The following is an 18208-nucleotide window of genomic DNA, read 5'->3' as shown; positions in this document are numbered from 1 at the left end:
CCCAGTTTCCTCTCATGAAAAGAAGCTCTGTAGCTGAACACAGCGTTTCTATAGAAGGTATGCAACTTGGTTCAGTTATTTTTAAGTCTTTTTAAAGGATTATGATTTTAGGTGGCAATGAGCCAATCCTAGTCTTCTCACCATATTCTAGTGGAAACAAAGAAAGAAATGTTCTTTATTGTGTGATTTCCTTAGTTTTTTATGCATTTAAATGAATACTCTTTTGACCATTTCAGAAAATTATCTCACCTAGTAGTAACTTTTCAGTTGATATTCTAATATAAGTGATCAATTATACCATGTTAATTGGAGAGGTTTTTAAAAATCAGTTAAGATGCATTTATTAAGCACCTACTATGTGCCAGGCACGCACTTAGGGATACAAAAAAAAAGGTTGAATTGATATTATTCCTCAATTATATAGATAATCATTCTTTCTCTTATGTACTCATCCTTTTGTAACATTACAGATGATCACATTGCATGAAAAAAAAGATGAGCTAAATATTCTGATTTCAAATACCATAATGTATTATATTAATCTCTAGGACCACCTTTTGTTGTAATTTCTGCAGCACTTCAAGATTTCCAAAGCTTTTTTCCTTAGGACAATCCTGTGAGGTCAGCAGTGAAAGTATTATCATCACTCCTTTATAGAGGAGAAACTGAAGCTTTAGAGGTGCAGTGACTTACCCTAAGCAATCCATTAGTGCTTTTAAGATTTGGGGACTCACAGATCTTATGATTATAAAACCAGTGGATTTTTTTTTGCCCTCTACCCTTTGTTTTCTCAAGCAACAGTAAAACTAAAATGACATTAAATTCCATGGTGGTGATGATGAATGGATTTTGAATGACTTGTTTCTGGTAACTAATTTTTATCAATCTATCAACTCACGAAATATGAAGGAATCTTTGAGATAGGGAAGAGAGAGATAAGGCTTTTTTTTTTTTTAGTATTTTAGATATCAGATTTACCCCTATATTTTCTAATTGTACTTTTGTGGATCACTGAAGCAACCTGATGAATTTTTTTCCCCTTACTCTTTTACCCAGTCACTAACTTGGAATGTCTTAATTTCCTTTCCCTCTCACCTTTTCCAATCCTGCTCCCAACCTTAAATGAATTAAAAGTCTCTGTACCTAAAAAATGAGCAGATTTGTTGGGGATGAATACAGTGTTCTCAAAACTGGAGTCATTATCTCCTGCTGCATTAACTGAAGCATGTAGCCTTGTTTAGTTCAGTGGGATCTAACTGTAGGCGAGTGGTCTGCTTAATGATATTGTGCTGCTTTTGCGTTTTTCTCTCAAATTGTGATAACCTGCAATATGTCACAATTTATGAAAAATCCGGTGTGATTTGTATTTTTCATGATTGCTGAATTTCATTTGGAAAGTAAGTCATGTGTTTAAAATTTAAGCTAATTTCTATGCTAGATTTTTGTTTGTAAAGTCCACTTTTGGAGCTATCTTACTTAATATTTAACTATCTACCATGTGCCAAGCACTGTGCTAGGCATTTACAGTTTTCTGCAGAGCATCTTAGTTGAAAGTTCTAATGATAGCATAGCAAAAAATTATAACTATCTATACACATATGTATGTTTCTTGCATTAATCATGGTCAATCGATTATGTTAAATAGCCCTTCAGTGCTTTTCATCAATCATTTATAATTTTAAAGTTTTTGTTAATCCAATTATTATTAGGATGGTGCCCCAATTCTATTTTAGTACCTTTTGTGAAGAACTCATTAATTGAAATGAGACTGATGGAATACAATATTTGAATATTTTGAGTAATATTTATGATTGCTATACATGTTTGAATATATATGTATGTTGTATTCATATATACCTACACTATCACATCCACACATCATCATATGTGTCTAAATCTCTATGGCATACACTACTGCTCCTCAACTAAGATTCAGAATATCCCCATAAATCTTTACTTGGACTAATGGACCCCATTCCTAATCACTTTGCAATACAAACATAAGGAATGAGAGTGCAGAGAGCATAAACATTTATTAGGTAAGTGTACTATGTGCCAGGAACTATACCAAGTACTTGGAAAATATTTTCTCGTTGGATCATCATAATGAGCCTGTGAGATAGGTGCTATTGTTATTTCATTTTTTCAGTTGAGAAAACCAAAGCAAAAGAGTGGCTTGCCCAGGGTTACACAGGTCGTAAGTGTATGAGGAAAGGTTTGAACATTCAGAGCTAGAAGGGACTTCAAGGTTAGTCTAATCCAATGATTCCCAAAGTGGGCGCTACCGCTTTTTTTTGGTATTACATTCTATTCTGAGTTCAACAAATAGTTTCATAATTTCCAGTGGTGCTAAGTAATATTTTTTCTGGAAAGGGGGTGGTAGGCCAAAAAAGTTTGGGGAATCATTGGAATCTAACATTCACTCATTTTATAGGTGAAGAAGTTGAGACCAAAAGTAGTTAAGGGATTTTTCCAACATTACACTATTAATTTCAATCAATATTTTCATCTACCAGACTCTCAGCCTACCATCTGTCAATCTACCACTTAGTTGAGTTTGGACGACCAGATAAGATAAGGAGACTCACTCTAGTGGAGAAATGGATAATAGGGTGACTTTTTTAAGGATCTCAAAAAATTAAACATATCCTGCTATTCTCCATTTTACACTGTGGATCATTGAAGAAATCTGATGAAAACATTTTCATATGTATATAGACACATTTCCCATAGAATTCCCATTCTTTAAACCTTCCAGACTTTTCATTTTCCTTTGAAGTTTTGAGAGAGTTGTTCCTATGCCATTTGTTTACTGCTTTGTATACATTTATTTTGCTCATTAAATAGTTTTCCTTGACTAATTCTATTTATTTATTTATATAATACTAATCTGTGGAGTGACATTAGAGGTTCCTTTCTTATTTTTTTAATTAAAGAGTTTAACTCTTTACAATTTATCTTAAGGTATTCGAATTATCTGATAAATTTTTACTTATAATAAGCTTCATAAACTAACAATTAGGTATAAATAGCTTTCTCTAGTGTTCCTCAATACCCATTCTTTTCTAATTCTGCTCTTGAATAAATGCTTTATATATGAAATTTATGTCTCTCTATATATATTCAACTGTATAATCAGTCCAGTTACTTGATATTTTTTCTGTTATCATTTAGAATCTTATTTATTTCTAGTATTTTTATGTAATTTTTCAGTCTTTTTAATTCCTTTCCAGTCTATAAATTAGCATTCACTCCTATTATTTTCTTTTCTACAGACTTTAATTAGCTTTGTAAAATTGTACTACTCATTTTATTTCTTCTTTCCCTTCAATACAGTTTTTCTTATTTTTTAGCTTCTTATCTAGAATTCAGCAATAACTTTAGTCTCTACTTAGAATCTTAAGATCATAGATTTAGAGCTGAAAGAGACCTCTTTTGGTCCAACCCTTTCATTTTACAGATGAGGAAAGAGAAGCCCATAAATGTTAGATGATTTGCCAAAGATCACACAGGTAATCAAACATCAGAGGTAGAATTCAGGTTCTTGTTAATTTATCCTTTAAAAAAATACACACACACACACAATAGGTTTTATATAATATTTTGTTAACTCCTTCATCTGAGTCATACTTTATATCCTATGGTGGGTTTTTATGTTTTGAATTTTAATAAAGTATCATATCCCTGGGCAGCTAGGTAGTGAAATATAGTGCCATACTTAGAATCAGGCAGACCCATATTCCTGAGTTCAAATCCAAACTCAGTAGCTTGCCTTAGTAGCTGTGTGACCCTGCACAAGTCATTTATCCTTGCTTGCCTCAGTTCCTTCATCTGTAAAGCAAGCTGGAGAAGGAAAAGACCAACCACTCCAGTATCTTTGCCAAGAATGGGGTCACAAAGAATCAGACATGATTGAAATGATTGAACAACAATAAATCATATCCCTGCATGTATGATGGTACATAAAACATCTCCCTCAAACCTCTTCCAGAAGCAAGTTTACCAGTTCCTCACAGAATCTCAAAAAAGCTTTGGGTTGGAAGTGATGTTCCAAATGATTAATTCCAACTCTCTCTTGCTATAGTCAGGACATGAGGACCTAGAAAAAGGAATTGATTCGTCTAAGGTCACACAGATGGGACAATCCAGTCATTTAAAGCCTCTCTTCTGAGTTCCAATGTAGTGCTCCTTCCACCACCATCTCCTTGTAATCTGTCTTAGAACACACCAGAATTCTTTAGTAACAGCACACTTGTGTTAGCTAATCCAGAAGTCTTGTACTCTTCTCTCTCATGCCATTTCTTTATTTTCAACATAGAATCTTGACTCTAAAACATATAATTATTGTCCTACCTCTACCTGTAGAACACTTGTCCTTGGGCAGATTTATTTTTATTTCCTGATCTGTGTCCTTCCTAATCCATTTTTATCATTCTTAATAGAAATGTTAAGAGTCAAACACTTCATTTCCCTCATTCCTCTCTTCTGGCATCCTATCTTAATATAACAGAGGGAAAAATAAAAGAATTTTGCCCTGAAGTTCCTTAAGAAAGAAAGGTCCATAGAACTCACTAGAAGTTACAGCTGTTTTCCATCTTAGTACCTTTGAGTAAAGCCCTAACCTTTGAAAAGTTTGTCATCTCTTTTTGACAAAATCGATACCGACACCAAAACACAGTCTACTGCTACAGATAAAATACCTTTGTACTTCACAATCTCTCCTTTTATTTTTCACATGTAAGCATAGAGTCTTAAAATGGACTTGACCATAAACTACCTCATTTCAACCAAGCAAATCTATATCAAATATCTACTGAGTGTAAGGTAGGCTTACTCTTTTAGGAAAGGATGGTAATAAGCTAGAGGAAAATAATGACAATCCAACATTATAACATTATAGGAATTTACTTAAGTATGATAGGATATAGAGTGTGATAAGAACAAAGGAGACATTCAAACCAAGTGATCTAAGAAAATGTAGGGAGGGAGAGATTATTTTCATATGAATCAGGCAAGGTTTGAAGGAGATTGAATTGAGGCTTGAAGGATGAGGATTAGAGCAGGCAGTGAACAATGTGGAGAGTGTGCTTATCAGACGTGGAACAGAGCATATAGACAAAAGTACACGGGGTGTAAGAGAGAAAGAGGGGCTTTGTAAAAAATAGGCTTAGAGAGGAGATAGATTGGAGTCAAGAAGATCATTAGAGATATAATAGACAAAGCAAGGGGATATGGGGTCCTTGACTACTAGTGGTAGTTTGAACAGAGAGGAAGGGATGGACTGTGAAAGATAATGCTCAAGTTGGTTGCAAGAGGATTTTTAAAGCACCTTATCTTATGTGGAGTGTGATTAAAAGGAAAGAATCAAAGATGACTCAGTCAATCAATCAAAGAACATTTATTCAAGAACCCGCTATTGACAAGTCACTTTTGCAAGGTGCTAGAGTTGCAAGTACAATGAATGAAACAGTCCCTATTTTCATGGAGCTGAAGAAGTTTTTGAGCTTTAAGGACTGGGAATATTGTACTCCCACTAAAAAAATAAGAAAATAGGGAGGACAAGCAGGTTTAGGGAGCAGGATGATAAGTTAACTTTGGACTTTTGGATTTGAGGTGACACCCAGTTGGCTTGTGAGGCCAGATGATAGATAACAAACAGATAGATGACAGGCTGAGCTTGTAGTCAAGAAACCCTGAGTTCAAATCCAGCCTTAGACACTTGCTACTTTTACCAAGTCACTTAACCTCTGTTTGCCTCAGTTTACTCATCTGTAAAATATGGATAATAATAGCCCTTAACATGCAAGGTTGTTATGAGGATCAACTAAGATATTTATCAAGCTCTTAGTGTGGGGAGCCATAAAGAAACAGTATAATCTGTAAATCCCATCAGATCCAGCTATAGCTAATGATTATAACACTTGATGACTCCTCTCATTATTAAAAGTTTTCCTGTGTAATAAATCATTTTAATTTAAACAAAAAGAGGAATCTCAGATTTTTATCTCAGATAACCCAAACTATACTTACTCTGATAAGAGTAGTGGGTTCAACGCACGGCTCTGCCGTGCTGTGTTGACCTTTTGATGGGGTCCAGATAAAAACATCTATTCGAGATTCTAATTTCTCTTAATGGCTTCCCACACTCTTAGCACAAAGCCTGGCACACAGTAGGGACTTACTACAAGTTTATTCCCTTCTAAACTCCCATCCTTGTGGAAATATTCAGAAGGCAATAAGAAGCATAAACTATTATTCAGGTAAGACACTGAGCGGATATATAAGTTTGAAAGATATTATGTAGAATTGGAGAAGAAAGCCAGGAGAATGGATAAGAATACTAGGAGACAGTGTAGACACAGAAAAGGAGAAGGCAAAGAAGGGCAGAGCTTGGAACAACATCTTCACAGAGATGATGAACCAGTAAAAGACACTGAGGAGGAGGAATTAGAGAACTAGAGGGAGAATAAGGATAAAGAAGTGTCATGAAAGGATGGACATGGAGAGGATGAAGGTGGGTAAGTAGAATAGCCAGGAGGAGATAGGGCCAACTGTGACAAATGCCTCAGAATAGTCGACAAAAATGAAGATGGGGAAAAGATCATTGGATTTGACAGTTATCAGTCACTGGTAAACTCGACGAGAACAGATTGTTAAAACATGTATTTTTGTTTAATATATGTCTCATTTGTATGGGAAATAAAGAGGGGCTCCAGAAATGATGGTGTCCTTAAAAAATGAAAAAAATGGAGCAGCTAGAAGACAAAAGAATTTAGAAGAAAGGAATAACCCATCAAATATATTTCACTTGGTCATGGAATGACTATTAAATCATACATTAATTTATGATGACATCACATAAATAGGAAACCATCAATATTGAACAAGGCTCTTAAGTACACTGAAAATTATTTCAGTGACCCACTAGGTGACCCACTACAGCAGGCCTGTAGATGGGAGACCCTGGGTTCAAATTTGACATCAGACACTTCCTAGCTGTGTGACTCTGGGCAAGTCACTTAATCTCCATTGTCTAACCTTTGCTTTTCTGCCTTAGAACCAATACTTAATGTTGATTCTAAGAAAGAAGGTAAAGGTTTTTAAAAATTATTTTAAATGATGGATATTAATAGAAGTAGCAATTCTAATGGTAATAGAGTATGAGTCCCATGACATGGGAACAGAGAAAGCATTAGCAGTCACATAAAGTTTAGCAGGATTGTGTGGCCATGGAGAATGCACTGGATAAAACATTAATAAATCTTTATTATCATGGATATGCAAGATTTTAATTTCAATACAAATCTCCACACGTTTACCATAGCCAGAGATGGGGAAAAAATGAAAAAAACTTTTGCCACATTAAAATCTTTATCATTCTTGTTTATTCTTATGAGTCCTAGAGTCTTTAAAAAATTCAAATAGAAACAATTAATTTAAGGCTCATGCTTAAGGGCTAATAGTAAGAGATGAAAAGCAGCCAACATTTTCTTATTGTTTTTTAATAAGGAAAAGAAACATCAACCCTTCAGGATGAACTATTGATTGTACTCCCCAGTTTACACCTCACACTAAAATTTTAGAGGGCTGGGAATGAATGAATGAATGGTAGGTGGTAGGCTGGCTGCTGCATGTGTGGGAAGGACTGTGACACTTCTTCATGGGGTTTCATTATGCATGACATGCTTTGGAAGCGCATTCAGTGCCTCCTCATCCATTTTTGTAGCCAACAATGGGATTTCTGTTTAACAGCATGTGGAATGAGGTTTCTTGTGTTTGGATATGAAGTGGATGCTAATGTTTCTTTTCTGGTATGCCCTGAAAGAGAACATAACTGTATCGTGTTTGTATCATATAATTTATTTGTATGACATCTCTTTTTGTTTAAAGTGTTGTCATGGATACAATATCTTAGATGGGATGATTCTGCTGCAATTCTGCCATAATTATGCTACTAATATAGCTGTAACATCCCTACCACCTGCATTCTGATTTTCCCTTTCAAACAAACCTCCTTAAGATGTTATCAGAAGTGATTTTCAAAGGGCAGGTCATTTAAGGAATGTTGACTTTACTTGTATGCATATACATAAGACCTTTGTTAAGTGCTGTTACTGAACAATAGAAGAAGCCTTGATGTTGATGATGGCAAAGAGAGGCAGAAAAAGCTTAGAATGGGATAAATATTGGTAAAAGTGATATCAAAGTAGGTTACTTGAGAATAATGATTAGTGTACCTCTCTGGCTCTAACTCTCCTGGAATTTTCCTCTTAAAATTCTTTAAGGAGTAGCTAGATGGTTCAATGGATAAAGCCCAGCCTGGGGACAGGAGGTCCTGGGTTTAAATCTGGGCTCAGATATTTCCTTAGCTGTGTGACCTTGGACAAGTCAATTAAGCCAAATTGCCTTGCTCTTACTACTCTTCTGTACCTAGCATTGATTCTAAGACAGAAGGTAAGAGTTAAAAAAAAAGTAACTAAATCCTGTCTGAATGAGTTAGTACAGGGTCCTTGTTATGCCAGGTCTTTTCATGAACTATTAGAAAAGCAAAAAGAATGGGGATATTTTTATATGAGCCAATGATTAGCTGTAATAAGCCACTTAGCTTAAACCACTTTATGGAAAACTTTATTGATAGCTAAATGAGCCCCAACTTTCTTGAATCTATATTTTAAAAATATTAGAATTAGCAATGGAAAGAATTAACATTGAAACTGTCTCACTCTTGTCCTTTTTTTCTCATTGTGTTTCAATCAGGGAAGAAGATTATGAAAGTTATGGGAATAAAGGCAATGACTGATTTAAAGAATGAGCAGTTTTAGATTTGAACCAATTAATAGAGTCTATTAACATTTTGCATTCTACTTGATTTTGAAAACTTCTCAGTAATGTTCATCAAATTTGAAGAGGTCAAATAAAACTGCACATGCACAGATTTGAGACTTAAGTTCTGATTAACAATAGAGGATGTTAGACAGGATCTAATTTTAGAAAATAGATTGTATCAAAAACCTGTTGAGTGCCAATAGATCTTTCATCCCCAATAGACTACCCTCACATCCCGTCTAAGTGTGGTTTGTCAAAGGGGTTTGCTTTAAACACATACACACACTTACACATAAAGAAGCCAGGATATTAGCAATAGACCTATTCATTTACAGAAGAATGAGAATACACCAATACATGGCTAAAGTTGCTTTCTATTACTCCCTTCCACCTCCTTCTTATTTTAATTAGACATATTTTTATTCCCAGCTGACATTTTGATGTCACCATTGTCAACATAAATTAGTATAATTCCTTTTGTTGGTACAAAGCATCCAGGATCACAGGCATTGGTGCAAAATAGGATTATTCATTCAAACAAATATTTACCGCTATGTATCTAAGGGAAGCAGCATGTGGTACTGTGCACATTTAGAAAGGAAAGCATTGGGAAGGAATAAAGTATACGAAGAACACTAAAACAGCAGAGTTCAACATGCACCCAGTATTTTGCAAATCCATTTAATCTGTTTCAATTTTTAGTTTCCTGGTTAGTTTTATGGTGGATGCCCGAGGTGGTGCTATGCGTGGCTGCAGACACAATGGGCTCAGGATTATTATTCCACCTCGGAAATGTACCGCCCCAACACGAGTCACTTGCCGACTAGTCAAACGCCATAGACTGGCCACAATGCCCCCAATGGTGGAAGGAGAAGGCCTGGCCAGCCGTCTGATTGAAGTTGGACCTTCTGGCGCTCAGTTCCTTGGGTAAGAGTTTTTAATGAGCCTTCCTGTCAGTCGTGAAAAAGCTTACGTCTTCTCATGGAGATTCCAGAAATGAAACTGAAGATGGTATTGGGCCATTTTGAAAGCAGACTGGCTCACTTGGGCATACCATAACAAAGGTAGTAGCCCATCAGGGATGAACTCGGTGTGAATACCTTGTAATTTTAAGTAATCATTTATCACTTTTGGTTAAAATGGCAATAAGGTTCAATATGTGTGTAATGGGTGGATTCAATATCATAATTGTTGTTGGACTTCCAACATGGGAATCATGTTCTTGCTGGCGGTAAGTAAATATTTACATTTTCTATTTAAATCATACCTTTTTCATGCAAAAAGTACAAATCCAAAATTGTTGTTAAAGTCTGCTCTAGGTGTAACCCTGAATCACTGGACGAGGACCTTCAAAGTGTAAAACCACATTACCTTAGGACAAGGGTTCTTAACCTGGGGTCTGTGAGCTTTTAAAAATAAAAAAGGAGGGGGGGATAATTTGGGTGCTTTATTTTATGCACTTAAAGGCATTATTCTGGGAAGGGGTCCATAATGCAAAAAATGAAATAAAATAAAATGAAATGAAAAAGGTTAAGAACCCCTTCCTTAGGATTTCCAAATAACAGAGCCTTTGTGATTCAAACCACTCCCCATCTCCCCATCCCCCAATCAAAATTGCAACTTAGAGCCTTAGAATTACTATGGCAGTTTGTTTAGTCATATTTTACTGGAGCGTTGGAAGATCAAAACTAACTACTGCCATGCTCATTTTAGCAATTTTGAACCGAAACCAGCACTTTCCTGTCTTTTGTTTATTTGTTCAGCTGCTATCCTATGAAGTGGCATCATCCCAAGGTGCCAAAGAATGAATAGCAACTGCTGACAACTGGCAAAAGAATGAAATTGGGGGAGAGGGAAAGGTTTCAAAATGTTTTGAAACAAATCAATTGTATTTAAGTCCTGTCGTTACCTGTTCAAGCTTGAATCACTGGGAAGGAAGCCTGCGGACCAGGAGTCCCATTAGCTTAGTTTGATTGTTGCTGCACCCAGTGTTCCTGCTTGAGAACCCAGCCAGTTCTGAAGCCTTGAGATTTGGGGCAGATCTCAAAGCATCAAACAACTTTCATAACTGGAAATAGGTTTGTCTGTATTTCCCAATTACAGAAGCCATTTTCCGTGTCCCTTAAAAAAACAAAAACTAAAAGCAAAAAACTGGCCAAATCTGGGTTCAGTCATAAATTTCTCTAACGGCTAGTCATTCCTTAGTTATTCTTTCTCCACACCAGTCTCTTTTCTTCTCTCACAACCTCAGTTGATTCCACCATTTTTTTTTTATCGATCTCTAAGTCTGTCGAGAAATATCCATGAAAACTCATCTTCCAAATCATCTCTACAGAGTCAGTTTTTTTTAATAGCATTCCTAACAGCTTGGTTATCTCCCATGGGGCAATTTTTTGGGGGACTATCCTAGCAATGAAAATGGATAGTGACAGGTCTACCAAAACTGATACTTTCCCACTCCATTTGCACCTCCGCTGTACACACGGGGCTTCCGTTGCTTAAACCTCGTGAGTCGTGGAGGGAGCAGAACCTAAAGGCAGTGTGAAACTTAACTCCACTCTGTCGATTAGATCTTGACACTGGTTTCTGTGGAGGAAAAACAAAAAACAAAAAACAAAACAAAAGCAAAAAAAACCAATACATGGAGCTTACTTATGTTCTTTCTTTCATTGCTGCTTTGGATGTACTCAGTAAACTTCACCTGCCAACGGCTCCTCCCCCACTTAATGAGGGAGAAAGCTTGGTCAGCCGAATCCTTCAGCTGGGGCCTCCTGGAACCAAATTCCTTGGGTAGGAGCGACTTAAAACAAATTGATGGTTGCTGGCCTTCCCATTCTTCTCTTTCTTCTGCAATATGATTTCTCTTTATGTCATTGTGCCCATGACATTGTCCCTCTATATGATTTAAATTCTCTATATCTACCTTTAGTGGGCCATTTCTGACCCTTGTGGTATGTGGTTCTTTTTTTTTTGTCGTTGTTTTGAGTGATATGTTTTAATACTTTTTTTTTCTCGAAGTTCTGTGACTTTCTTTTTTTTTCGTTCAAGCATGAGATCTGCCTAGTTGTACTATGTGCCACTTATGATGTTGTTGGATTGAGCATAAAGTCTGTAGCAAAGCAACCTGGATTTGAATCAGAAGCCATAAGGAAACCTTGTGTGCTAAGAGAGCATAAAGTTGAAAAAACAAAAAGGCAACACCCTCTATGGGATAGTGCATCCAGTGGAAGTTAATGGTAATAGGCATATGACACAATTGGGCAGAGTTGATCATTCCCATTGGTTAGCTTCATATTGTGGAAATATGCCTATTTTTTTCCTTGAATGGAGAAAATACAAGCAATCCATGAATGCATGACTCTCCATAAATAATAAACTCTTTCCACATCACCCTCTATAGAGTTAAGTACATCAACCTGTGAAGCATCCAAGCCCGCCATTTTCCCTCTTAAACTACCATTTGTCCTTCCTTGTCTGCCACCTTCTACCTTGTTTAAGATGTTTTAAAGTAGAAATTCTAGCACTGCCCAAGAATTTATTTGGTTAAATGTATTTTCCATATATTTAAAAACTAAAGGGTGCAGGATGCACACTTGGATTCACAATAGAGCATCATTTGACATAAGGCAACATCTACCTGGAGCATGGAAGGGTGGATGGGGTTGGGGGTAGTTTCTTAAGCTAGAAAATACTACTTTATGGTAATGTCTTCCTGATGAGAGCCAGAGAGCTGACCTTGATGTGCCTGCCATTAGAAAGAGAGTAATTCCAGGTCTCTTTGGAACAGACAGAATAGAACTTCTTACTTTGCCTCTGGGAAACTTCTACCTATATTTAACATGCTATGTTGCTGTGCCAGGCCTGTGATTGTGGAGATTCCTCATTTTGCGGCTCTTCGAGGAAAGGAGAGGGAACTGGTGATTCTTCGAAGTGAAAATGGGGACAGCTGGAAAGAGCATTATTGTGAATACACAGAGGATGAATTGAATGAAATTCTAAATGGCATGGATGAAGGTAATGAGTTCTTAGAGTTTCAAAAAGAGGCAAAGATGGAAATATTGAAGCAATTTCATCTCATTGAATTCATTTTTAAATTAAATTTTCTTCTTAAAAATTAAAAAAGTTATTTCTTTTCTCTTTCCTCCCCTCCCAGAAGAAAAAAGAAAAACAAAATCCTTTTAGACAGATATAGATGCACCTGCAGTCAAGACAAAACAAATTCTCACATTGGTCATGTCCTAATGCATCTCTCATTTTGTATATTTGGTTCCTCACTTCTCTATTGGGAGATGTATATCATTCTTCATCACTCATTAGCTTTCCATGATTATTTTATAACAATTTTTAAGGTTGATTCTCACACATCAAGATACACATTGGTACCTGCTAATGGTGATACACTACAAACACTTGAGTATGGTGGGGAAAATGCTGGCTTTGGAGTCAGGAGAGATCTGAGTTTAGATCCTGGCTGTGATATTTGCTAAGCAAACATGGGAAAATCCCAATTGGCCCAAACCTCAATTTCTTCTTTTATAAAGTGAAATTTTTAAAGGTTATCATCACTCTCTTGACTTTGTAAGAGTCATTATTCTTCTCTCAATTCTGTTTGAAATATTAAGTTCAGATACATGCTGGACTAGGGTGAAGAGACTCTTTAGTTTTCATTTTTCCATAAACTTTGTTTACTTGTTTACTATAGATTCTTCTCACAGGCCCAAATACATTACAATGTTTTCTGTAAGATATCCTTGATATGTAAAGATGGGTCATTTCTTGTCTCAGTGCTTGATAGCCCCGAAGACTTAGAAAAGAAACGAATATGTCGCATCATCACTCGAGACTTCCCACAGTACTTTGCAGTTGTGTCCCGGATCAAGCAAGATAGCAATTTGATTGGACCAGAGGGAGGTGTGCTAAGCAGCACCGTGGTATCCCAAGTGCAGGCCGTCTTCCCCGAGGGAGCACTGACAAAGCGGATCCGTGTTGGTTTGCAGGTGCGTATCACATTTGTGATGCCAACGATTCTGATGAATTTAGTCACATGAATAAAATCTGTAAAGATGCTCAATATAAATTCAGTAATAGAAAGTGAATTGCAAAGCTCTTTGAAAATATGAACATTTATGTGAATAATATAAAATGAATAATAAAAAATAAGGGAATATTGGTAATTAAACATCTTGTAAAATTATTTTTTCCAGAAATCAAACAAATTAATCTTAGGGCAAATGGGGAAAGTTATTTGTTTGTTTTGGGGAGGTTAAGGGGGTTGAAAGATGGTTCATAATGGGATTAAGGATTCAATTTTATTTTCAAATTTTTCTCCTTTGGAAAGGCCCAACCTATGCACAGTGAACTCATTAGGAAGATCCTGGGCAACAAAGCAACTTTCAGCCCTATAGTCACTTTAGAACCCAGAAGAAGAAAATTTCACAAGCCAATCACAATGACAATTCCTGTGCCCAAAGCCTCCAGTGATGGCATGCTGAATGGTTTTGGGGGTGACACACCTACTTTAAGGTTACTATGCAGCATAACAGGTGAGTTGTAAGAGATCACTAACTTTTATGTCGGATATATAAAAATTCTGGTTCAGCTTCTTCTCTTGTGACTATTTAAATAATAATTGCTAACCTTATGTATAATACCTACTAGGGATTATGCTAAGTGCTTAACAATTATTATTTCATTTGATCCTCATAACTTTGGGAGGTAGGTGCTAAAAGTCATAACACTTCTGTAGGAACATAAACTAAAGAAATTTTAATCAATCATCACTTGGGATGGTTTTCTTTTACATCTTATATGTTTTACATGTATTATATATATTCTTTCATATTTATATTTATTAGACATATAATATATATTCTTTTATATATTAGGAGGAGGGAGTAATTACAATGATCTGTTGTTCACCTTTTTTAAGCCAAATCTTCCAATTCAGAATCTTTTCCATCTTTAGATATGCCTACCTCAATAATCAATTTTATAAAATTCATTTTTTCATTTTTAAAGGTTATTTAGTAATCCTCTTTCTCCCTTTTAATTTATTATGTGGACTTTTATTGATGTATATTTAGACAAATATTATAGGCTAATATACCCAGAAAATAACCTTTCTCTGCATAACACTAAATCATTTAGAAGAAAAAAAATCAGGCAAATAACTCTGAGGCTTAATTCCTTGATGGATGGTAGAGTAAATCCAGTGGAACAGATTGTCATTCATCCATTTCTTTTTTCTTTCATCTTAAGTACCAGTCTCTTGCAATCAGAAATGATACAAAATGGTAATCTGCCTAAACATCCTGCCCTTTAGACTTGTATACAGAACAACCCAAGAATCAACATTAAGTGATTGCTAAGTACAAGCATTGTCATGAGAGTTGAGGATAGAAATGCAAGAATGAAGCAATCCCTGCCTTCAAGGAGATTACTTTTTGCTAGGGATAGGGGAAAATACAATGTGTTTGCAGATGAGTAAATTTAGGAAATGCCACAAAATATATATCTAGTAAAGAGTGTATTAATTGGGCCAAACAGGACAGATTTCTTGAAGGAGATGGAATAAGAAATGGCCCTTGAAGGGAGCTCAAGGTTAGGAGGAAAAATATTTCTGGCACAACAGATAACTTTTATAAAGGAACACAGGCAAGAGATGGAATATACTGTATGAACAATACAGAATGGATGGAAAGGAGTCATATGTAATCCGGAAGATAGGGATCTTGTAGAGTTCCTAATATGAAAGGTAATGGGAAATCTAGATAGAGCTCTTGAAGAGTTCCTAATATGAAAGGCAATTGGGAATCCAGATAGAGCTCTTGAAGAGTTCCTATTATGAAAAGCAATGCAAAATCACTAAATCTTTTTGAGCAGAAGAATGACATGTTCAGACCTGAAATTTAAGAATATCAACTTGGCAGCAAAGTGGAAGATGGATTAGAGACAGGAGAAAGAATGGTTGCATGGAGAGCAATTTTTTAATAGTCCAGGTGTGATGTGGAATGGCTGTGGTATAAGTTTGGAAGAGTGGATTGACAAGAGGTAGTAGAATCACCAAGACTTGTCTATAAAGACTGATTGAAAATGAAGAGTCATGAATGAGTTCCAGATGGAAATCCTGGGTGATTCAAAGAATAAAAGTGCCACTGACAGAAATTGGGAGGTTTGTACAAGGGGTTTATTTAGGGGAAAGAGAATGAATTCTGTTTTAGACTTCTTGAATTTGAAGTACTTGTGGATATCAAGGCAGAGAGAAATGTCAGGTGAGGTAGTGGGAAACAGACTAAAGTGTGATCTGAAGATTTGTGAGTCACCTATATACAGATGATTTTTGCATCCATGAAAATTGATGAGATTTTCAAAAGAATACAAAAAGAAAAGAGAAGTGGATGGGACAGTAGGATATATAAATGCACAGGGGACAGGTCATGACTGATCATTCTGTAAAGGAGCTTTTATAGGAGGGATTGGTTTGATAGATTGAAAAGGAGTCATAACGGAGTGGTGCCATGAGAACCCAGAGAGGAGACAATAACTAAAAGGAAGAGGGGGAGAGCTGTGTCATGTACTGGAGAGTGGTCAAGATTGGGTACTGACAAAAGACAAATGAAAAAATGAAATTATTGTTATTGTCCTTCCAGGTTATCCTTAAATGTCTTCAGGATTCTTTGTCTTAACTTTGATTTCTTGTCAGACTTTCTGTAAACATATGTTTCTAGGCAATACTGTTTTTAATCCTGTATTCCCTTTCTTCGTATAACTTTAAAAATAATTTTATGTTCTAAAGAGGGCATTGCCTTTGCAAGGAAATTGTTTTCTCACCAAGAAAGTTTTTAAGCTTTTGTTATATTCTTTGTGGTAAATGACTTACATTGGTTATACTTCTCTAGAAAATTATGAGAGTCTGTTGTTTTATCCATTTTGGATTTGGGGCATCAAAAGCACATTTAAGTGGGTCAGGTTGGAATTGCTTGATGAAACCTCATTTTTATCGGGTTTTGATTTTTGACTATTTGATAAGGCACTGCTGATTTGGCAATGACTTCTGTATTCTTAACTATCTTTTAAAAAAAGAATCTTCATTTTTCATAATGTTATTTGGGACGTTCCTATTTAGTATCTCCTAAATATTTACTATATATATATGTATATGTGTGTGTGTGTTTATGTTATATATATGTATATATATAATTATATACCTACTATATATATAAAATAAATATAATTATATATATATGTATATATAAAAGTACATATATATGTATATGTAAATGTTTCTCTCATTAGAATGTGAGCTCCCTTAGGTAATGGACCATATTTTTGCCTCCTTTTGGATACACAACCCTTAGCACAGTGTTCAGCCCAAAGTAGTAAGCACTTAATGCTTGTTGACAGATAGACGATTAAGAAGTCTGTAGGCTATTCGTTATGGTATATACACAACAAGATGTCTTGTCAGCATTTTGGAAGCTCTACTTAAGAGAGTTCTCTTCCAATTTTCCCACAATTATGAAAATTCTTAGCAAGGTTAATTATGCTATCTGTTCTTTAATAGGAAGAAAATCATAAACATTTATATATTATTTCTTCTACCGATGTAGAATTAATAGTTGCCAGATTGGACATGGAATTGTATAATCGGAGAATGCACATGATTCAAAAGTAGTTTTCAGAGGCTAACAATTACTGGTTAAGCCAGATTATTAAGTGGAAAACTGATAACCTAATGACCCTGGGCATATAACTATCTCAGTTCTGTTAACTGAAGCAGCATGGACTTCCTTGTTTTCATTGCATCATTTGGTGGGTGAGGTGCAATGAACCCAAGCATTGGAACATTTCTTGTGATTCTGTGGATGGAGCTTTTCCTAATCTTTAATTTGTGTTTGTCTGTGTGTGTGTCTCCAATTGTTATTATTTTAGGTGGAACAACTCCGGCACAGTGGGAAGATATCACAGGGACCACACCACTCACATTTGTCAATGAATGTGTTTCCTTTACAACCAATGTATCTGCCAGGTATGGTGATGCACAGGAAGTCCCTGTTACTGATTTTGTCCCCTGAAAACTGGCTTTCTTACTTTGTGTTATTCCATTGTATCAGAGAAAAAGACTAGATATTTTCTTATATAGTGTGGGTTCAGTTTTATATGTTGAACAACATTGGGCAGGAGAAGTAACAGTGATAACATAATGAAAAACATGCCCCTGTTATAGTCAAATATAAGGAAAATGGATAGCATCCTGCCCTGATTGACTCATTATGATCAGAAAAGCTGCCAGAACTTTTCCAAAGGCTCACAGGTCTCAAGCCGGAGTTTCCTGCTGTCAGCAAAACAGCCAACTCTGCTTAAAACAACAAAACTATGTGAG

General features: G+C 35.8%; 1 protein-coding gene across 2 annotated transcripts in view; it reads left to right on the top strand.

The window, feature by feature from the left end:
* The window catches only part of ANK2 (ankyrin 2), a 308584-nt gene that overhangs the window by 229828 nt on the left and 60548 nt on the right, over positions 1 to 18208 (top strand). For both annotated transcript variants that reach the window (XM_044681396.1, XM_044681395.1), the window contains 6 exons: positions 9529 to 9753; positions 11518 to 11616; positions 12686 to 12840; positions 13612 to 13823; positions 14165 to 14369; positions 17758 to 17854. In XM_044681396.1, the coding sequence (XP_044537331.1) occupies positions 9529 to 9753; positions 11518 to 11616; positions 12686 to 12840; positions 13612 to 13823; positions 14165 to 14369; positions 17758 to 17854 (993 nt within the window). The remainder of the gene's footprint in view (positions 1 to 9528; positions 9754 to 11517; positions 11617 to 12685; positions 12841 to 13611; positions 13824 to 14164; positions 14370 to 17757; positions 17855 to 18208) is intronic.

The sequence above is a fragment of the Gracilinanus agilis genome, chromosome 6 (genome assembly GCF_016433145.1).
Source record: "Gracilinanus agilis isolate LMUSP501 chromosome 6, AgileGrace, whole genome shotgun sequence".
NCBI lineage: Eukaryota > Metazoa > Chordata > Mammalia > Didelphimorphia > Didelphidae > Gracilinanus > Gracilinanus agilis.
The sequence above is the reverse complement of the archived record's forward strand: the minus strand, read 5'-3'. Positions and strand labels throughout refer to the sequence as shown.